Source organism: Macaca thibetana, chromosome 8 (assembly GCF_024542745.1).
Source record: "Macaca thibetana thibetana isolate TM-01 chromosome 8, ASM2454274v1, whole genome shotgun sequence".
NCBI lineage: Eukaryota > Metazoa > Chordata > Mammalia > Primates > Cercopithecidae > Macaca > Macaca thibetana.
Genome location: NC_065585.1, coordinates 107,647,766 through 107,671,054, shown reverse-complemented (window position 1 = coordinate 107,671,054; position 23,289 = coordinate 107,647,766). Strand labels below are relative to the sequence as shown.

At 38.9% G+C, this 23,289-nt stretch overlaps 1 protein-coding gene across 7 annotated transcripts in view; it reads left to right on the top strand.

The window, feature by feature from the left end:
* The window catches only part of UNC5D (unc-5 netrin receptor D), a 573,216-nt gene that overhangs the window by 529,727 nt on the left and 20,200 nt on the right, over positions 1-23,289 (top strand). For all 7 annotated transcript variants that reach the window (XM_050801680.1, XM_050801685.1, XM_050801686.1 and 4 more), the window contains 3 exons: positions 6,304-6,453; positions 13,868-14,032; positions 21,264-21,442. In XM_050801680.1, the coding sequence (XP_050657637.1) occupies positions 6,304-6,453; positions 13,868-14,032; positions 21,264-21,442 (494 nt within the window). The remainder of the gene's footprint in view (positions 1-6,303; positions 6,454-13,867; positions 14,033-21,263; positions 21,443-23,289) is intronic.

Below are 23,289 nucleotides of genomic sequence, written 5' to 3'. Positions count from 1 at the left end.
GAGTTTTCTTTGAATAAGGGTCTCCCAGCTGATGTATATAGCAGTGAGATAGACATATACTTAAAGAGCTTGTTCTCAGTGACTTTCAGATCATCTATTTTCATCTCTACTATATTCTACCATGGCTCCAGTGTTCACAGATGAATACCAATTATTGTGGACATCATGAAAACACCCTAGCCATAGTTTTCAAACCACTATCCATTTTTGGTTGGTAATAGAATCGTTTTAGACAGTACTAGGGAGAATGTTATTCTCCCTCTAATCGAATCCAAGTGTATTTCATCATTGAGAGGTATTTCTTTTTCTTTGTTTGTTTTTTGAGACGGAGTCTTGCTCTGTCCCCCAGGCTGGAGTGCAGTGGCCCGATCTCAGCTCACTGCAACCTCCGCCTACCAGGTTCACATGATTCTCCTGCCTCTGCCTCCTGAGTAGCTGGGACTACAGGCACCTGCCATCACGCCTGGCTTTTTTTTTTTTTTTTTTTTTTTTTTTTTTTTTTTTTTAGTAGAGATGATGTTTCACCATGTTAACCAAGATGGTCTCGATCTACCTGCCTCAGCCTCCCAAAGTGCTGGGATTACAGGCTTGAGCCACTGTGCCCAGTCGAGAGGTATTTCTTTAATTTTGCTTTAGAGTAATGTTTTTTGGTAGAAATACCTTTGACCCCATTTGTCCTAATCTTTTTACCTCCGTGATTCTTTCTCTCTCCTATAATGGCAAATAAAGCTGTGTTTGGTTGTACTTGTTATTGACAGGATGTATGTGACAGCTGTCATGAGCAGAAAGGCCATGTGTCCCCCTTGGGGTTTTGAAAGATCATCAACCTTGTTTGAATAACTTTTCTGGCCCACATAGGGATTAAAATGAAACTTGTGGCTTTTCTGAACTGAGACTTCCTAGTACAGGAAACAGCCATTTATTCCTCAGTCTTAGTTTCTGGGTTTTGTTTCTGAAACTGTCTTGCTTTCTGGATTTTTACTTTGCTGAGTGAATGTGTTCAGGGCCTTCTGCAGAGATTTATTTTGATCACCTGCATATCCCAAATCATTTCATATTGTGATGGCTTCATACATGGTATTGCATTGGAGGAGGAAATTAGTTACTAACCCATTAAAACAGTTCTATTTTAGGAAAGCCTTAACGACAGTTCCCTTTTTGAACCCCTAAATGACCTCACAAATTGGTATTTAGCTCTCCCAACTTCTGTGGCGTAAGCTGAAAATATAGTATACAGTGATAATATTTTCTGCAACCCTGAAAGAACCCTGACTTCTTAATCAAAATCAGTAAGCAATTTTTCATGGAGCATTTCTGCAGAAATTGCCCACCCTGGAATGTGCTTCAACTATCCTTATGATGACACGTTTGTTGTAATTAGGAAATCAATGTGAGCATGGTTGTGACAGCTGCTGTATTTATTGCAGTATCTCAAAGAATGATAACAGATGCCCAACTCTGTGCTCTTAACCAAAAGGAAGCTGAGGTTAAGTGCGTGGTTGCATCTTTCATTTCATTCATGTCTCACTCGGAGATTGTATCCCATAAAACACTGAAATGCCTACCTTCTCCCCAGAAGACCTTGTGAGAAGGAACGTGTAGAGACTCAACTCCACCTGTCCTCTCAGAACTAGGTGGGGGACCAGGCAATATAATGGGCCCACTGTAGAATATTCCTTGAGAGAATTTCAGTATCTAAATAGGGACATTCTCTATTTTTAGTCCTATCTTCCTTTCCCTTCACCCCCTACAGATCTACTCTATTTGAGTCTCATTTGCTCTGGGGGTAGCTTATCTGAGTAATAGTAGCAATTTCCTTGACAAAAACAGAATACTTTGTGTACCTGGCTAAGACATAATTTAGTTTCAGATTTCTGAAGATCTGTTCTGATAAACACATCTAAAATCGTCTCTATGAAAAATTAAATCTGCTATGTTTTTTAAAAAAAAACAATGTCATCTGCCTGTAGGTAGGTGAGAAAAGAATAAGAAGACAATAAATAAATGACTTCTTGTCCTTGCTTTTGTGCTTTTGTAATAATTAGGGCTGCCATTTTATGCTTGTATGTTTGACATCGCTGACTCTGATAAATTCAAACCAAAGGTTGAGAAATGGTGATATATCTTCGAAGTAAGACCTGGTTTTTTGATTATTACACACAAAAACACACACGCATGCACAGCTCAAACAAACCTTGACATAGGAAAGCAAGGAATTAAGCAGTTCCCTATCTTATCTAAGAAAGAAAATAGAGAAAAACAACTAGGGATTTTTGTTTCTTTTTTTTTTTTTTTTTTTTTGCCATTGCTCCCAGCACTCCTATATAGTACTTTTGATACTCATTACTTACTTGGCATTAAGGTGGATTTAGAATCTAATTTCAAAGGATTTCCTCTAGATGTAGTTCTTGTGTTCCTCAATAATGCAATCTTGGGAAATATTGTTCACGTAAAGCATTTAAAGGAAAACACCATAGTGACATAATTTGTGTGTATGTGTGTGTGTTTAAGTTCAGTTTTGTCTCATAAATATGTAAATTCAGCCTGCCTGTTTTACTATCCCTGAAGCACACCTGAATATTGCTGCCTGTCTGATTAAATCAACATAAAGAGCTCAGTGAGGCACAAAGCACAAGTTTTTCCTGGCCACAGCTCCTAGAACTGGATGACTTGCAACCCCAATGTAAAATGATGAAACAGAATGCTGAGAAAAACCACCATCCAGAGACTTCAGGTGCATTTGATATATAAAAAACTGGCCAGACCCTATTTCCTAGTTCCATTTACTCAGATTGTCAGTTTAACAATGGAATGAGGTATTTAACAGGAGGTCCTTGTCACATAGAAGGCAGATTGGAAAAATCAAATTACTATCAAGCCTCACTTTTGGTATAATTCATCCCTATGAGTGATTTAGAACTAGCTAAGCAGAGTTGTCCAAGCCTGGCTGGTCATCAGAAGCATCCAAGAAATACTTATATATACCCAGACCTAGCCTCCTAGAGTAATACAGTAGGCTCAGGGAACCCTGTGTTAAATGCAATCCACTGTATTTGGAGAGTATTTTAAAGTTCATACTTAGGAGTCTGTTTATTTAACTTTGAAGCTAATTGTGCCTTTACAAATTTATAAATACAATTATAAGTTCATTACTGGGCTTTTTCATTTTAATAATTGTTTTATTATAGAATAACTAATTGCTTAATATTTTGTACAAGATTATAAGACACTGTTACTTCTATGTTGTTGGCTCAATATGTGCAGATTTAAGGAGTAAGTGAAAAGAGCAAAAAATAAATCGTGTTGTATTTAAATTTGAGGCCCTAGAGCAGAACTATTTTCTGCTCTAGGTACTATTTTCTTCCATGATAATTATAAGCAGATACCTATTTTTAAAATTTGTAATATTATCCATTCTGAGTTTCATGGACTGTGTAGACAGTACATATAACTCTAGGGCACACACAGATTGACTTACATCTTCTTATACATATATCCTGCACCAATGAAAAATTATTTATGAGGCAGAGTTAATCACAGAATCACCTTCACGTGACTCTTTAGAAAAAAAAGCATAGTAGTAAGAAAAGGCAGGGAAATCTAAGAAAAAACACTGGACCACGATCAAGTTGCCCTGGTCTAGTCTCAGCTCTCTCATTAGCCATGTGGTTTTAGGCAAACAACTTTCTTCAGGGGACTTCCGTGTTTTCATGTGTAAATAAGGCACTTGGTGCTCTAAATCTTCTAATACAACTATTGTGTGTAGTGTCTAAATAACAAAATAGTCTAGCACTACAATAAGTAACACATGACCTTGAAGAACTCACTTCATTTCCTAGTGTCGACTACTTCATGTCCATTAAGGAAAGTTAAATTTAAAGAAAAGGGTATACTTGAGAAAGCCTAGTTCAAGTACACTTAGAAGAGTTGCTGTTATACTATGGCTTTAATATGGTCTTAATAAGCACATTTCTTGTTTGTACTTGTTTCTAATCTTGCACCAGAATTGCAAAAATAGGTTAATATATTAATTATTTTGCTTGGCTATAAATAAACCCAGGTAAGGAACTGAGGTCTAAAGAAAATAATTTGCCCAAAACTACACAGAAATGTGATTAGAATTTTATGCTGCTATCTTCAATTTACAAGACTGGTATTTGTTTGAGTACGTGAAGACACCAAAAGAGTTTTAATGCACCTTAAAACCAGAGCAACAGTACTCAAAAATAAAATACAAAGTCCCTAGCGTAGCAAGCAAGAATTTGTTATTTGGTTTCTGCCCCACATTTTCATCATCTCCAATCACACACTTTCCACCTCAACCTTCCATCCCAGCTCTGTCTAGCCACCATGCTTGAGAATGCCCTGCTCAGCGTCTGGAATGTCCTCTCCTTCCTTGTCTAGTGGCCAGCTCCTCCCTTTATTTCAAAGTTTGGCTCAAATACTACCTCCCCTAGTAATGCCCAGACTCCTTTCCTGGTCTGTCCTCCCATCCGAGTCAGGGGCACCTTCTGTCTTCCTTAACCTCCTAGGAATATATGCATGGTAATATATACTATATTAGAATCAATGCCTAGTGTCCTGACCCTTTCACAGTATTGTAAGTTTCTCGGTGGCAGAGACTGTTTCATTTCTGCACACCCAGTGTCCAGCTGTAACATAGCTCTCATGGAAATTTAGTAAATCTCAAAAGAAGGAATCAGTGACCAGAGACCGCCTAACGTCTCAACCAAGCAGGCATTTAGAATTAATTTCCTATCCTCCCCATAGTGCCTCTTTTCTTCCATTTCTTGTAACCCCCACCAGACATTGGCTACCATGTTATCATGTTCAACTCTGAAATCCACAAGATTGTGAATTACCTAGCACTGTACTGTCCAGTATGGTCATTGCTAATCACATGTGGATATTTAACTTTAATTAAAAATTCAACTCCTTCATCACTGTAGCCACATTTCAGGTGCTTAATAGCCACTGTAGCTAGTGGGTACCATAATGAGCCACACAGAGAGAATATTTCTATCATCACATCTAGTTTATCACTGACCCTTGGGCCCCAGGAAACACCCTTCCCACACGCAACACCAAAGAGCTGGAGAAAATGCCACTGATTCAGTCCTGGAAAAAGATACTGGCAACCTATTAACAGTTTATGTGTACATGAAGGATAAAACTTGGATGACATTTTAGTCAAAAATGTTTTTGTTACTGTCATTCTACTTATGGACAAGAGATGGATATAAGATAACAAGTAAAGGTGTTTTTACTCATTGATAATTGAAATGTAAGTTTGATTGTGTTTATAAACCTATTTGTTTTCTAACAGTCTTTTTTTTTTTTAGAATCTGAGATTATAGGACATAAAGGATTTCAATTTTTAATTTCTCCTAGCTCTGCAAGGAAATAATATGTCAATTAATGGTGATTTTAAAAATGGACTTAAGGAGATCTCTTTATCTTCAGTAACACTGAAAGCCTCAATCCCGCACAATCATTTAGCACTTCACTGAATATGTATTTGTTTTGTTATTCCATTTGTTATATCATCTCTCCAATATGATTCTAACACCACAAATTTGGAACCAATGAAATGGTTTACTCAACAGAATATATGTGAATTGAGTTTGTATTAGATTGTATTACATAAAGATTTTTCAGTGAAAGCTACAGGAGTGTTTCCTCAGGAATTTGTTTTCTGTTTTCCTGAGCTACAGCTACCTTGCTAAACAACTTATTTTTTCTTGGCCTTTTGGTATAATAACTTTTACAAACATGACTACAAATAAACATGATACATGCACACTGGAACATTTGTTTTAGGCCAAAAGAATAAATATCATATAATGCCTGCATTAGTGAAGAAAAATTGAACCAGAGTGGAGGGGGGCTGTTTCTAGTTAGTGTGAAATATGATGATGTGTCAGGTTGAGCATGAATGCATCCCTTGATTGTGGTCACAGAGTGAAATTCCTACAGTTGTGGAAACCCAGAAGTATTATGATTTGCTTGGGGGCAAGGGAGGTCTTTGAGGTTTAAATAAAGGCACAGTGTAGTTTAAAGCCCTAAGCAACACAAATAACAAAAATATTGTCTCTTTCTAACCAAATACTTGTCACTCAGCAGTTGTTAATCCCTAGTCTTGAACTTTATGGGCTATGGGGATATAAAGAAGTATGTTTCTCCTCCTACGCTGTCTGTCCGTTTGTGGAAGACACATGGTAGTGAGCGTGCGTATCCATAGATAGGAAATATATAAGCAGGATATTTCATTATTGATCACCTTTTCTTTTTCTTCTCCTATAGGAAGTGGTTTCAGATGAAAGGCATCAAGGTGGACAGCTCCTGGAAGAACCAAAGTTGCTGCATTTCAAAGGGAATACCTTTAGTCTTCAGATCTCTGTCCTTGATATTCCCCCATTCCTCTGGAGAATTAAACCATTCACTGCCTGCCAGGTACTGGCCAAATGGGTTTCTAACAGAAACGGCTTTGCTTTAACCAGCAAGCATGTCACAGATCCTGGCAAGGGTCCGCTTGATTTTCCTCCTTTAAAGGATGGATTTTGCCTCAAAACTGTCATAGAAATGTAACAGTTTGGGCTACACACAGGGAGTGAAACATATTGTCATAAATTCACAGCATTCTAACGGGTGGGAAGAAAGGTGCTTGCATGTTAGGTGAGATGGCCTTTCTCTTCTCTCCTGTTGGAATCATTGCTCAATATAGGTCGAAGATGCCAATTTAACAACATAGAGCCAGGTTGGTGGGTTGGTTTGTTTTTATTAAAAATCAGCTCATTATGAGACAGCATCTTTATCATATTCAGCAGTGAATAAACTGAATGTCAGTGAGGAACTTCTTAAGGGTGATAATTTTGAGTTGCAGAGAGCTATGGCTAGCCAGATGAAAACAAGAGATTTTTTTCTTTCATATATGAAGTGCACTTGCTGCCAAATGAATCAGGCAAGATGGGAAGGAAAAAGAACATGCCTTTCTTTCTCTTTTCTTTTCTTTTTTTTCTTTTTTCTTTTTTTTTTTTTGAGATGGAGTCTGTCTCTCTGTTGCCCAGGCTGTAGTACAGTGGCGTGGTCTTGCCTCACTGCAACCTCCGCCTTCTGAGTTCAAGTGCTTCTCCTGCCTCAGCCTCCTGAGCAACTGGGGATTACAGGTGCCTGCCACCATGCCCAGCTAATGTTTGCATTTTTTAGTAGAGATGGAGTTTCACCATGTTGGCCAGACTGGTCTTGAACTCCTGACCTCAGGTGATCTGCCCACCTCGGCCTCCCAAAGTGCTAGTATTACAGGCGTGAGCCACTGCGCCTGGTCAGAACACTTCTTAAGAGTCCTTTTATAAATATCTAAAGGTACTTATTGTCCACATGTCTCCTGTTAGAGATTTCAAAAACAAAAAGCAAACAAACAAAGTAAACATTTCAGGGAGACTCAGAATCTCTTTGGATCCTATTTAGTTATTTCAAGTACATGTTTAGCCTTAAAAGATCTCTTATAAACAAGTCTATGAAAATTCCCAGTGATACATATTACATATTACAGTAAGCAGCTCGCTAGCCTCCATAGTTTCTAAAGCCAGTCGTCTTACTTCAAGTGCCTAAGGACAGGATATTTCCTTCGCTCTGGAAAAGCTTCTGGTGGACTCACATTGACCTGGAATCACAGAATGCTTTCAGGCTTCTTTGTTTTGCCCATCAGCGTAATGTGTAGAGTCCTCTGGGTTTTGTAACCTTCCATCCTTGCAGCATTTTTTTTTTTTAAACTATACACAGGTATACCAGCTTGTCAGAATGGGAACAAGCCTAGTCACAAAGAAAAAACCTTGACTGCATCATGATGGTTAGAAAAACGTTGTACCACCAACCATCCAACTTCTAAAATTCAGGATTTTTAAACTGGACAGGGCTGCATTTTTCTATTGACTTTTCAGACTTACTACCTGAGGAATTGCCTGTCTGTACAGTTTTAGTGCATTCAAAGCAGCACAACCATCTCTCGTTGCCCTGAACATTTTTTTTTTTCCTGGGAGGGCCAGGGGCACATTCACCACATTTTTTTCCATGGGGAGAAGTTTTCTATGAATAAATAGTTTATGACATTCAAGGTGTAGGTCTCTTTGCTCTCCAGTAAGCAGTATTCAAAGTTTCTAGTCCAAATTGAACTTTGGAGTATTGTTAAAACAAGTCCTGATAGTCATGCAAATTCCTCCATATTAATCTTTATAGGCTATAAGGGTCTCATTTCACTGGATCTGATGCAAGTGACTCAGTCCAAAGTGAACTATTAAGTGTAATGCTTGGAGATAAAAAATCAGATGAAAGAACCATTACCTTGCAGCATCACTTAAACAATAATTCTGACACCAGGGATACCAAAGAGAGCCCCAGGAAGAAGAGACTTAGGGGGCTAAGTGTTTACTGACCTCAGAGGGTACAACAGGACCAGCCAAAGCCAGAGGACATTGACTTTCAAGGAAACCCAGCAAGCTTTACTGCTGGGATGGGCTGGATTACATGGAAGTTGTGAACATGTATAAATATTTGCCTTTTGTAATTGAGCATAATTTGAAAGAGTCTTGGAAGGCTGAGAAACAATTTAATTTTCTCTGCATCAGGAGGCTTGCCACTGAGTTTTCATTTCCACTTCATTTTTCTTACCCCAAATGGCTTTCCGCTCTATTCCTCCTTTCTCTTCATCACCCCTACCACCAATTTCCTTGCCCCTCTCATCATTGAAATCCTCAGCTTGTGTGAATGCATATTGTGCTTGGCTTAATGACCATGCTGTGTTTGCTCTGGGCATTAGATGTAAGCACTTAGGGGAGGGTTTGTGTTCAGCCTGCTTGAACCTCATGTAGAACATCATGTGCACTGACAAACTTGGCGTGGATAATAGAGAATGGCTTTTCATTAGGGCTTAGTGGTTAGGAACTAACAGGGCCTATTTCTTGTTATCCCAGAGAGCTATTGTGGAGAGAGAAAATCGCACTATTCCTGACATCATTTATAGGTCTCTCCTTCAATTGGTGAATCTCCCTTTCTCTAACTTCAAATCAGGAGTCTGGGGGCCGACATATTACAATTGGTACCCAAAACTTACTCTACTAGGAAACTTCCCTGTTTTCTTCTGGGAAAGGTAGAAATTTCCCAGAAAGGTACAGGCTGGGGAGGTGCCCAGTACGTACAATGTTTTCCCTATCAGACACCAACAAACTGCATGAGAAATGTTTTTAGAATGGTGTGAGTTCAAGGTTGAGCCCAGAGATATGTGATGAGAGCCTGTATATTGAAGGACCAACTAGATCTTAAATCTTGTTGGTTTAGGTTCTGGAGGATTACACTTTATAGATGTCATTGCTTATGAAGCCAGGTATATTGAGTGAGAAGTCGGAAAGGCTATGTCAGGTCTTCTGAGATCTCATCATGGTAGCAGCCACTGACATTGGTTCAAAGAAAACCTGAGGTCCATGATGCTAGTCTCCCCAAGTAAACAATTCATTATATCCCATTTTCTTGTCAGTCCCTAAGACTCTACCACAATTAGGAATATATGATTTTCCCTCTCTGTAGAATTAGCAACCCTCCTCTGGGAGGTAAATAATTCTACTTTTAATAGGTTACTGGACCTGAGAGCACCTAAATCAGTTTCTTTTATTCCTTGCTGGGACCTCGGAGCTCCTAAATCACTTTCCTTTATTCCTTGCTGGCTGTGGGGTAGGGGAGCTGTAATAAACACAATACAATAAATTATTATTTTTAAAAGCCAACAAAACACAAAGTCAAGTTGTCACCTCCCTAGGGTAAAAGCAGCTGTCTTTCCAGCATGCTATGTATCTTGGAGAACCCAGTGTCTGTCTCCTGCTAAGATATGATTTACATTCTCTCCATCTGCTAAGAACCTAATTATAATAGGAGTCAAAATGAAAACATTTCCGGAATTCTTTAAACACCCATAACTTTGCTATACTTTCTCCTCCCATATTACTTTCCACATAATTCCTCTCAGCTCAGCGAGCTTGTTGGTGTTTTTTGTTTTTGTTTTTTTGAATAAATGAAAGTGAAGATGATTGCCGTGAAAACACACTAATCATGGCATTTCTAATTCTATTATTTTAAAATGTTTTGTTGAATGCTATTGGCAGCTGCTACTCAAGTCAACAATAAAAAGCATTCCCTTGATACTGTCTTAAAATCAGATTTTTTAAATGTTTGGATTGTGTTAAATGGAATGGAAAAGAAAAAAGAGGGCTTTTGTTTTATTGTTTTTTGGTACTAATTCTCATGTCTTTCTGCAAGGAAAAATTATCTTTGCAGTAGGCATTACTCTTTTATATTTCTTCCGGTGTTTTTAGGAGAAGATACAGGGAATTTACCAAATGATACCAGAGAAGACACTTTTAAATGAGTGGTCAGTGCCTTTTTTTTTTTTTTTTTTTTTGGAAGGTAAGCATTACCAATGATTCAAATCAAATTGCAGAAAACATACATTTGCTTAAGAGCTGGACCTTGAGCACAGTTTTTTGTCTAGCCCTGAAGTCCAAGTGCTTGCATTACACTATAATAACTCAAATTTCAATTTTAGGAAGCATCTCCTACTTAGCTTAGCTGGGCAAAACCACCTTAGGCAAAAGTACCTGTGAACTTCAGAGTGCTGTGTTATGGTTACTTTCATTGAAGTGCATGGTGCAAAGCAACTCTACAAAAATTCACTGGTTTGGAGAAGAGAGTTTATTTGAGGGCTAATAAAAATAAGAATGGAGAGAACAAGTATAGGGCAAGAGATGGTGGAAGACTTTGAAGGCCAGGCAGGAGACAGCAGGCATCAAAGCTCCATTGTGGCCCCCCAAGCAAAGGACTCATGTAATAAATTTAGAGTTCCTAGGTGGTCTGGTCACATCAATGCCTGCCCAGTCATTAGAGGTAAAAAAAAAAAAAAAAAAAAAAAAGACCATAATGCTATTCCCTGAATAATCCCAATCAACTGCTTTCTGCTTTCCTGAGCTATTTGCCTCTCCCATTAAGCCCCAACCCCCTCATTTGCTCTGTGTAGTAGAGCTTGAAGGCAGGAAGACTGGGAGTAAGTAACCAGAGTTAGCCATAATGGAAGCATAATGGAAACCAGAATATTAGAGGAGGAGAACAATGGGAGAGATATGATAGCAATCAGTTTCCAAAAGTTAAATTTACCAGAGAAGTAAAGACCAAACAAGATTATTGTAGCACTTAGGGGTATAATACCAGGGATTGAGGATAATGAGATAAATGCCAGAGATGATGTTTTTGTAGTCCTCCTCAGAGAGATGGCAGTTGGGGCATGTGTGAACAAATGGGATCTTGAACAGTACAGAAGGCAGAGAGAGAAGTGTAGGAGGCTGAGATATGGAGGAAGGGCTGCCCATGGTTTACAAAGTGGAACAAAGCTTAGGAGAATTAGGAAAAGAATCACATTAGATAACAAGGAGAAATGGCAGAACTTGTAAGTGCACATGATGATACAAGTGAAAAGTCATTTGGAGTATTTTAGAGAAAATGACTTCCTGTAGGCATTGCCAGGAGGCCCCACCAACCAGAGATGCCCTCTGCTGCAGGATCTACCACAGGAAGAAAAGAGAAGAGATCATAAGCAAAATTTTTTGTATTAGAAGAAAGTGGGAAAGCGATACCATTAAATGGACATGTGTTGTCAGCTGATGGTGCAAGCAAGTTGTCCTCCAACGAAAAGCTTCCTTAGTGATCATTAGCTTGGTGCCTCTTCCAGCATTTTCCCAAGACAATAGCCTCCCTCTGGAACTCAGTAGTAGCCCCTTTCAGGGTTGCCCAACTCACATCAGTTTCTAAGATAACTTCTTCAAATCAAGAATTGTTTTAGTCAAGAAAATAGAAGGCGCTCAAGACGTTTCAACTGAGGGGAAATTTAATCAAGGGATTTATATGATTACGAAACCTCTGTGGAGAGCCAAGGTCAGAGAAAGCTACTAGTGGTATTAGAAAACCAGTCAGGTCAGGAATTTCAGGAAAGTGCACCAGCACTAAAGCAGTGGATTCTCCAGGGAATGTCCAGAAGCCCCTGCACACCTTTCTTGGGCTGTCAGTTGAAGCCTTCAGGTCTGCCTGCTGATGTTAGACGGGCAGTGATGGCTTCTGCACTTCCTTTCCCTTCCAAATCTAGCATGAGTGCCTCTTGTGGGCAGAATGGAAATGTGAACTGCCAGCAGGGGAGTTTTAAAATGTAGTTTTTAGTCTTCAAGCCCCTTCCACATGGGGAAGAACAGAGAATGGCAAAGATAGAGTTCCATTCTGACAGCCCACTTCTTGCACAGGAATGAAGTCTGTGAAATGCCAGATCCTTTCCCACCTGTAGACCTTCTCTACATCCTTCTTGAAACTCCACTTTTCTTTTGGTTCCGGATTAATAACAAACAAAATGACCCGCAATTTATTGCTAAGATGCATGGTAGAATATTTGATTTTGTTATTTCATACTCCCATAAAGCGGGCTCTCCTCTCTTCAAGTTCACAACCATCTAGAGTCCATCCATCCCTCCTTCCTGAGTCTACCAGTAAACATCCAAAATAAAAATCTATGGGGCTTTCTATAGAGAAAATTAGGAAGCAAAGTATCCAAACAAGTGTGCACCTAAGGGCTTGGGAATAACTAGGTAACGCATAGCTTCTCAAAGGGAAAAGATCATTTCAGTCATGCTCTTTAGTCTCATGACACATGCTGGCTTCATCACCAGTCATAGTTCAGGGTTCCAAACTTCCAGATTTGATACATGTCTTGCCACCTTTCTGTTCTAGTATTGCGGAAAATTTTATTTTTAGCAGTAGGTAAAGGAGCAAACTAATAAAGTGAGAAATAGAGAAAAAAGTGAGCGTGAGGATTACTAGAGGCATATGTGGTCATTGCTAAGGGCCAAGCCACATTTGATTAGAAAGGAGAGAGACTTTTTAGTACATGAAAAAATTTCAGTGACTAACTTCTACTTCACATTATTAGACACAGTCTGGTAGCAAGCAATGGCTAATACTAGGAAAAATGAGTAATCTATAGATTTTATCATCTCCCTCCTCATTTACTAAAAGGTATTTTTGCCTCTCAGTTGTCCATATGTCCCCTGAGAGTGGGGGACTGAATCTGTTATTGTTTCTTATTGTTTACCTAGTACAGTGTCTGGTCATTAGCAGGCACTTTATACATTATGGTTGAATGGACAAATTGAGCAAATGAAGAATTGACAAACTAGATCACTCTGGGGTGGCCCTCTATGTGTGTCTGTCTCTCTCCCCTCCTTCCTCCCTCTTTTTCTCTCTGTCTGTGTGTATATGTGTGTGATTTTGCACTAGGTATTAATTTTTATGTTGGATATATTAGCAATATTGTGTTCTCACAATTCTGCATGAGTTTGTGGTATGGAGTTAAGTTCTGGCCAATCAGTTCCTTAGCATAATTTTTACATAGGTAAAAAGATAACGTCCTCCCACAGACCGAAGTAGAAGCATGGCTCACAGGAATCTTCCAAAGGAAAATATTTTCTAAGCGGGGAATGAAAATGATAATTCTTGATGTTATTCTTCCTAATTGTGTGTCACCAAGTGAAATCTGAGCTCTTGCAGTGCGGTTTTGGAATTCAAATGTTATCAATTGGAATTGACATTAATTACTTTTGTGCTGCTTGGCATTTGCTGGAACATTATTTTTACAACAATTCCACTAAAGCTGCCTAGGCAATTATCTCTGCTGTGATTGTCTTCATCGTCGTCGTCATCATCATCATCATCGCTATTAAGTCTCTCCTGTTCTAGTTCATCTCAGCTGGGCCCTGCAAACCATCCCTTCTCTCCTTCTCCCCTGCAGGAAGTCCCGTTCTCCCGCGTGTGGTGCAGTAACCGGCAGCCCCTGCACTGTGCCTTCTCCCTGGAGCGTTACACGCCCACCACCACCCAGCTGTCCTGCAAAATCTGCATTCGGCAGCTCAAAGGCCATGAACAGATCCTCCAAGTGCAGACATCAATCCTAGAGGTGAGTCCTTGATCTACAGGTCATTTGACCCTTTCTGAAGGACGATAAGAATAATAAAGCTATACCTACCAGCCGTGCTATTCAGGTTCTGAAAGAGCTTCAAAATGCACAAAGTCCGCATCTTCATTACTGATAAGGGAAAATAAACTTTTTCTCACACCGAGGATTGAACTAAACTTCCCCCTGGGCAAGGAAGCTCAACCCATCAGAGAGCTTAGACTGTGAAGGTACCTCTGGGGAAGGAACTGGTACCAAGCTTTTGATACACAAAATCACAAGAAGTCTCATTCCACAGCAGACTTGGATTACCAGCTGAGATTCATTATAGACTGAAGCCAGATGGTACAGTTGAGACACATGCCACAAAGAGGCACAAAGCCACCCTCAGACTGTTTTTCTGCTGGTTCTGACTAGTTTTCCAGAAGTCAGTTGCCCTATATGTGTTATTTTATCTCCAGGGATGAGACTCCCTGTCTTACTGTTTCTCATGCTCCCCAGGCTCAGAATTCTGTACATCCACATTTCCGTTACTCCCTTCCAATACAATAATATAAGGAGGACAGGACAATACAATAATATAAGAAGGACCTCATTCTATAAGGTAAGGAAATGGAAGTGCAAAGTGAGAAAGGACTTTGTCCAGGTCAAATCAGTATTGGAAGATACAGTTAAAGTAGCAGTCAAGGGAGGATTCACTTGAGAACTTTTGCAAAAAGGCATCTAATTTCCGTCATGGCTCCCATTTGTCCTAAACCACCAAGTGACTTCATGGCTTTGTACATGAGCTTATAAAGTAGACAATAGCCATCCTTCCTGAATGGGATAGAGGGGGAGATTAGCAGAGGGATTTTGATGCTTTTGTTTGGCAGTTTCCAGGTCATTACAGATTAGTGTAAAAAAAATACATATTTTGCTTTTCACTTATAAAATAAATCTATACATATATATGCATTTATTAATATATAAATATATATTTATAAATTTAAGCTTGGCAGAAGATTAAACACATTTATATACATACAATTCAATTTCAGGGTTTTTTCCTGGAAAATTTATAGCTTTATAGCATTATTCCTTCTATTCTCATTTGAAATCATTGTTTATGCAAAATGAGCATTGCTAATTCCCCAAATAGTTTTTCTGAAGAGTGGATGGCTTTCCAAAGGATTGTGCCTTAAAATTGATAGCTGTCTTAACTGACATGTTTATGCAGTATTTGCATTCATTATTGCCAATTAGCATTATGTGCTCAACTAGTTTTCACGGAGAAGGTAGATCTGGAAACCTGGGGTAGGATATTTTTAGGGGCTCTTTCTTGAACAGTGATACTATATTTCACATGATGCATTGCAAAGTAAAATAAAAATTATAGAAAGGTTTTAAAAATAAAAACAAAAAATCTAAGAAGAGCTGGTATTCAGAAGGAAGCATGAAAAGGCATAACATAAAAGATCCCTCTCATCCAAATTGCCCTAGATGTCCATTAACAGGCCAATGAAAGAATTCCGGTTTATAGGTTATTGTTTGTAAAGGCATCCAGATATTGGTGATCGACTTGTGCTATTACAGGATATTTATGTAAGAGGAATGTGATAGGTATTTTTGCTCCTTGCCTCAAATTCTTAAAGTGCTTGAAAGGAAAGTTAGCTAATAAACACAACCTTGTTGTTTACTCCCCAATTTCTTTTCTAATGCTTCACAAGTTTACAGTCACTTAGAAATGCCTTGTAGAAGATAACATTAAATATCTCTTGATAATGAGAGGCAAGTATCAGAATAATATTTCAATATTTATTGTTAGGCTATAGTCATCCAATTTGAGGGCTGCTGCATTTTAGAGGCTTTATTAACCCTTCGATCCTTTCAAGGATCATTTTATTAATTGCTTCAAGCATTCCTGCAGAATTTGGCCCAGGTTGTCATCTTCACTTTGTGATAAACTATATTTTTTTGGACAAGTCTAATTTGCTCTCATTTTCTGTGTCAGAAGATGACTAATAACTTTTGTAAGCCACTATATTTCAGGTATCATTTCATTTGCTTTCATATTTGTCATACAACCATCAAAATTCTGTGGATTAAGTATTAGTACTATCACAATTTTACATGCTATAAAAGTCTCAAAGGCATCAACTTTCTTGTCCAAGATCAAAGATCATGGAACTCATAAGGGAGTGGAGCCACAGTACCCAACTCAGAGACCTGACTTCAAGATCAAAGTCTGACTACTCCACTACACTATTTCTGGATCCCAGTCAAGGCCATCTAATGGATTAGCCTTAACTGTGGGCCTTCTTCATAGTATGGCTTCTCTTCAGGGGCTCAGGTACTAGTGGCAAACATCATAGCACCAGAAATTTTGTCTTCAGGTACCTGAAAGTATATGAAAATTGAGAAGTTCTTTCTTCAAAAGAAGAAAGGATGGGATGTAACCATCTGTGTGATGGACTAGAATTGTTCATTCTATAATGGAGATCCTACATGTAGCTCTGCCGGATGTCTTTGTTGAATGATTGCTCAAACCCATTTAATCCTGGGATTATCTGACTCCCAGGAAAGATACGCATCTGGTGATACATATAATGAATAAAAACTGTCCTCTTGACTGGGCGTGGTGGCTCATGCCTGTAATGCCAGCACTTTGGGAGGCCAAGGCAGGCGGATCACAAGGTCAGGAGATCAAGACCATCCTGGCTAACACAGTGAAACCCCATCTCTACTAAAAATACAAAAAATTAGATGGGTGTGGTGGCAGGTGCCTGTAGTCCCAGCTACTTGGGAGGCTGAAGCAAGAGAATTGCTTGAACCCAGGAGGCAGAGGTTGCAGTGAGCCAAGATCACACCACTGCAGTCCAGCCTGGGTGAGAGAGAGAGACTCTTCTCACAAAAAGAAAACTGTCCTCTTTTCCCTAAGATGGCTTAATTTTTTGGTAAATGGTTCCAGCAAAAGTGAAGACACAGAAAGTGCTAAGAAATTGGGATGACCTGGGGAGGTGCAGGATACATTCTAGACTCAGGTCTCTATCGGTGAATTAGTTGTACTAGATCGATTTTTAAAGTGCATCATGCTTCATGTTCCCTAAGCAGAAAAAGACTAGATTTAGGTGGTTTAATACGTTAGTAAGTTATATTTATATAATTAACATTTATATATAGGATCAAGATTTAAGATATATAAGATACTTTATATCCAAATATTGAGTTTTAAATATTAATAAGATATCTATCTTAAATACTGCTTTAAATGTTTAAGTCAATGTAGTAATTATCCTCATTGAAGGTATTTTATCCATCATGTTCAGCCTCATCCCTGACATATCCCTTCATGCCTCTAAGTGATTTTTCAAATAAACCCAGTCCTTCATATATCACCTTCACACTTAAAAGTTATTTTTGTGACCAAGATAATATAATTTTTTACTCTTTAGAGAGGTCATTATTGTATCAGTCTTTGGAAATAAGTTGTTACCTTTAAATTTAACCCTATTGAATTACCTAATGATTATTGCCAATCGATACTCTATAGAGCAACAGTATCAACAGGCTAAAATTGTAGACTGGAGTAAAACAATTTTGCAAATATTGAAAAGAAGGGAAAAATTCCCAAGTAATTTATTTCATCATTCCTTATTAATGTAACATTATTAAAGAATCTTTTCTTCAATATAAACAACTTAAAGGAATCTTGCATGTTACAATTTTCCATTCAAGCAGTTCTCTTATCTTTCCTCCAAAAGTGTTGGAAGTTGGGGGATAATTTGTCTGTTACAACATACAGAATAGTTGGAATTTCTCACTGATTTACAACTCCCTTAGCTTACCAGGTAGCAGCTGCTTATCTCGGATGTGCAGAGCATGAAAATCTACTGTTCCTCTGCATATGTAATTTAAACAATCAGAAAATGTGATGTATCTACAGGATTCTTATTACTTGGCCCAGATGTCTTTTAGAATGCATCATAAATGTTACATAAAGTGTAATCCTTATGCCTGGAAAATATTTAAATTTGAGAACTTTAAGAGGGAAATGGGGACCCACTTATTAATGTGTAGTAAATTGGAAAATTACTTATTTTTAGACTCTATCTCATATAATACTTTATTTGCCTTCAAATAAGACCACCTTGTTCAGCTTTCTCTGAAGATATCATGCATCAAGGTGGTTTTTCTTCTGCCCCCAGTGAAGAGAGAGCTCAGTCAACAATTTATAGATGCCATGAGGGCTTTCAGAGGCCAATTCTGTCCCTTGGGATCCTTTAGCACAGACACATCCAGTGTTTTCAGTTTCATTGATAAGCCACATCTTTGGCATTGACAATGACAGCTACCATGTTAATTTGTATAGAATTTTAAAAAAATCTGCTTCTAGTTTCTATCAGTCAGAAAATATGCAAGGATACTATTCCTACTTGATTTGCATTTTTAGAGACTAGAACAAATTTTACAAACCATGATAAAAATGATGTATCTTGTAACCTAGTTTAAGCAGAAAGAAGCTGAGTAGGTTCATTTTATAACCATTCAATATATCAGAACAGAATTGTCCACTCTGCCTGGAATAACCACCTATCCACCTAATTTCTACTCGGTCAGTGCCTACCCATCTTACAGGCCAACTCAAACGCCTCCTCCATGAAGTCTTTCGTATGGTACTCAGAGAACGTTTTCCTTAACCACCCAGCACTGTAGATTTCTTGGCACTTGTCTCGAAACAGGGTGCTGTAGTGAAATAAGTACTTGTATAGTTGTTAGGATGTCAGAATTCTAGTTTTACCTATGTCATAAACTACCTGGGTGAAGTTTTCCAGGTTTCATAACCTCTGTGGAGTCTACACAAATGCAAAATAACTGATTAGGAAGTTGGGGCTGAGATAGATAAGGTAGCATCCAAGGTCACTGAACTAGGAAGTGTTGAGTTTTACTCCAAAGTGAGGTCTTTCTGCTTCTAAAAACCATGCTCTTTTCTGTTATACTATGATAACCTCAAATACTAGAATAGTTTTGATGAGTACTGTTTTGTAATATTCCAGGAACATAACTAAAACCAGCAAGTAGAATCTGTTTATATAATAACATGTACTTTGAGGTTCCAAGAAGAGCGTGTGATATGAAGCATTTCTCACATGTGTGTGACCATGAAACTGCCTTTTCTTGGAATCTCTTCTGAGATATCCTTTTGGAACTGGTGGATTAAGGCATCGTGTTTCCAAAAGCAGAGCCCCCAAAATGCAACTGTGTTAAATAGTTACAGAAAGAGGAAAATTATCAATCATTAATGAAATTTCTATATCAACCAGTTTTCTCAATTAACAGATTTAAGAACTCTAATTTCAACCTACCAAGCCTGATAGTTTATACTTATGTGAGCCCAGCTGCTAGCTGAAAAAGACCATCATGGTTGTGTGCCCACATTGGGAAGACATTTAACAGTTGGAAGAGGCATCAGGGCAGGATTTCAGGGAGGGAAGGAAGGGTGTATGTGAACTTGGAGGGCACAACAGGTAAGTTTCTAAGGCAAAGGACAGCTTCTTGGAGTTTAAACAGTTCTAACTAGTCCCTTAACTCAATCCCAGATCTGATGCTTTACTTATCCCTTGGATTAGTTTTCTTCTACTACATAACAAACTACCACTAATTTAAAAGCATAAAACAACACTTATTTATTATGTCATAAGACTGAAACCAAAGTGTTGGCCAGGGTGTGTTCTCTGGAGCTCAGAGTCCTTTTCTAAGTTTATTCAGGTTGTTGACACCATTTGGTTCCTTATTGCTTTAGGACTAAGGTCTCAATTTTCTTGCTGGCTGTTGGCCAGAGGTCACTCTCAGCTCCCAAAAGCCACCTACAGGTCCCAGATACATGACCCCCTCTATAGGAAGCTCATAGACGGGCTGTTTGCTTTCCTCTAGGCCAGGAGAAAAGGTGCCTCCAGACAAGAGCTATCTGCTCTCATTTGAGGACCACCTGATTAGGTCAGGCCCACCCAGAAAAATCTCTTAATTGATTGAGTCAACTGATTAGGGACATTAATTACATCAGCAGAGTCCCTTTTGTCTTATAATCACTGAAGGAATTCAATCAGATAGTTTTCAGTCCTTAAAATTCTGTTAGTCCACTTAATTTATTAGCAACCACTGCAGTCTGGCACATTTCTGTGGGATTTCATGTTGGATATAAGGATTAATACTGAAATGGCAAATTCTTATTGGACAGTTTGAAACCAGAAGCAGGTAGGCAGGCAGGAGCCTTCCTGATTGTACCACTATACAGGCTGGTCTATATGTTACTCTGACTCAAGGCTGGCTCTGTTATACCAAAGCAATTTAATTGTGAAACAATTTTATTTAATTTTGAAATAAAGATATTATAAAATCATACAACTTTAGGACTTGGGAAAAAAAAACAAAATTAAAGGTAATCAACATACAATCATTTCCTTGTAGCTTTCCTACAAGGCATTTCCTAGTCAGCTCCTTTGATCGACCCCTTCACCATTAGTCAGTTATGACTAGCAGAGGGTCATTCTTCACTCTGAACTGAAATCTGTCATTTGGTAGCTTCTTCCTGCTGATTCTAGAGCTATGCCTGAGAGCCAAAGCAAACAGAAAAAGAGTCTAATTCTACTCTCACCTGATAGTTTTTTTGTTGTTTTGTTTTGTTTTGTTTTTTTGTTTGAGGTGAAGTTTTGTTCTTATTGCCCAGGTTGGAGTGCAATGGTGGGATCTCAACTTACTGAAACTTCCACCTCCCAGTTTTAAGCGATTCTCCTGCCTCAGCCTCCCAAGTAGCTGCGATTATAGGCGCCTGCCACTACGCCCAGCTAATTCTTTGTATTTTTAGTACAGATGGGGTTTCACCATGTTGGCAAGGCTGGTCTCCAACTCCTGACCTCAGGTGATCCACCCACCTTGTCCTCCCAAGGTGCTGGAATTACAAGCATGAGCCACTGTGCCCAGCCTCTGACAGCTCTTTTAATGCTTGAAGCTGGTGATTGTGACTCCCCTGAGTGGAAGAGGCTGTTGTAAATTTCCAGTACACAATTTATTAGGCTACTAGAGAAGTTCTTTACTATCTTAGAAGAAAGGGGAACTTATCAATGTATTTTATAGAGTCCATCACAACAGGCAAGCATTTTGTGCATGTGTGTTAACCCAGGTTTTCTTAAAAAATAAAAGTGTTGATCAGGACTGCTTTCAGATGGATCTGATCATGCATTCCTTATTTTGTTTATAGAGTGAACGAGAAACCATCACTTTCTTCGCACAAGAGGACAGCACTTTCCCTGCACAGACTGGCCCCAAAGCCTTCAAAATTCCCTACTCCATCAGACAGCGGATTTGTGCTACATTTGATACCCCCAATGCCAAAGGCAAGGACTGGCAGATGTTAGCACAGAAAAACAGCATCAACAGGTAATTGGGGACACCTTCTGGAAGAAGATGTTACTAAGAGAACTTGGAAACATAAAGTGGGCTAAGTGAAACCATGTAGTTTCTGAGCCCCAATATTTTTATGAGTTCCTCTGGCCATATTTCATGTGTGTTCCCACTAAGTGGAGAAAGAGCAAGAATATAACAGTAGGCCAAGCGTGGTGGCTCACGCCTGAAATCCCAGCACTTTGGGAGACTGAGGCAGACAAATGACTTGAGCCTAGAAGTTTGAGACCAGCCTGGGCAACATGGTGAAACCCCATCTCCACAAAAAAATATAAATAAGTAGCTGGGCATGGTGGTGCATGCCAGTAATCCCAGCTGCCTGGGAGGCTGAGGTGAGAGGATCACTTGAACCTGGGTGGTCAAGGCTGCAGAGAGCCAAGATTGCACCACTGCACTCCAACATGGGCACCAGAGTAAGACTCCGTCTCCAAAAAAAAAAAAAAAAAAAAGAGAAAGACACCCTGTGTGACATTTCCTGCTACCCCATTCTGCCTTTTGCAACATTATAGAAAATCCTTACTTTGGTTCTTGGTACCATCTCTAGGTTTGCTAACTGGGTCACCCAAATGGGCATTTAGACTATGTTATCTTGGAGATTGTGAGCGAACAGAGCACTTTCTTAAGCCAGTGATGCAGAAACAAACAAGCAAATTTCTCACATCTCCCCTCTACTATCGGGTAATCTTAAGCGTTCTTTAACCCTTAATGAGGACACACTCAACCTACAAAATCAATTGCCTGAATAGGAATAAAAAAAGTTTGAGGATAACTTTTGGGTCTGAAGCCAGAGGATGTAAAATAAGCAAAAGCTTGCCTAGGCACCATGAATGAACATGCTGCTAAAACTGACACTGCTCTTTACTGCACTAACATTTCTAGTTGAGAGTAGAATAGAGAGATCCATAATGGGCTTTATTACTTTAGATGAGACAGGCAGGGGTGATGCTCTCCAGGGCAACACTGATGGCCAGGCAGGTCTGGGCTCAGCTTGAGGGATATGCAGCATCCCTGCATTGAAAAATGACATCTCCTCTCCCTATAAGCCCTCTGAATGCCCCAAAATGAATAGAGAACATATTTTGCCAGAACCATTTTATTTCTCTTTCCTTTGGTACTATTTTTTTTTTTTTCCTTTCAGGCAAAGCCTTATTTTCTTACTGTTTGGTTTCCTCTGTCATTTTCATTTTCTGTTCTTTATTTTCACAGACATCCTACCTGACTCTTTCTTCTCTGAAAGGGAGGGTAGATGTCTGCCAAGAAGGGATGGAGTGCTGCTCTCTGTTTCAAAAGGGATCCAGAAGCCAAGAATGAAGGACACAACTAGAAATCAGTCAGGCTCAGAGAGGAAAGTCAAGACGGAGGCATTTCTGCAAGAGAAAACTGAATTTACAGAGACAGGCAAGCCCAAAAAGAATAGACACATGTTTGAAAAGGCATATATTGAAAATGAAAGAAACAAAAATGTATGAGTGTACAGGGGAAAAAATTAGATTGAATATTTCCCAGCAACTCTTGACAAAAGATGAGATGTCTTGTCTATAATCAGTGAACACCATGACTGTGTCAATTTCCCTTTCTGATCAACATGGATCCAAAAATGAAAAATGAACCCAGAAAACATAACATGGTTAAAAAAGAACAGTGAACGGGACTCAGAAGATCTGCATGAGAGCCTTGATTCTGTTACCAATACCAGTCTGCCTAAATGAGTCACTTACTATCCCTGTGTTTCTTTTTCTAGAAATGCAATTGAATCTGAACTATGTTAAGTCTAATTCGTGCTGGCTATAAAAGTTGATGATTGTTTAAGTCACCATTTAGAA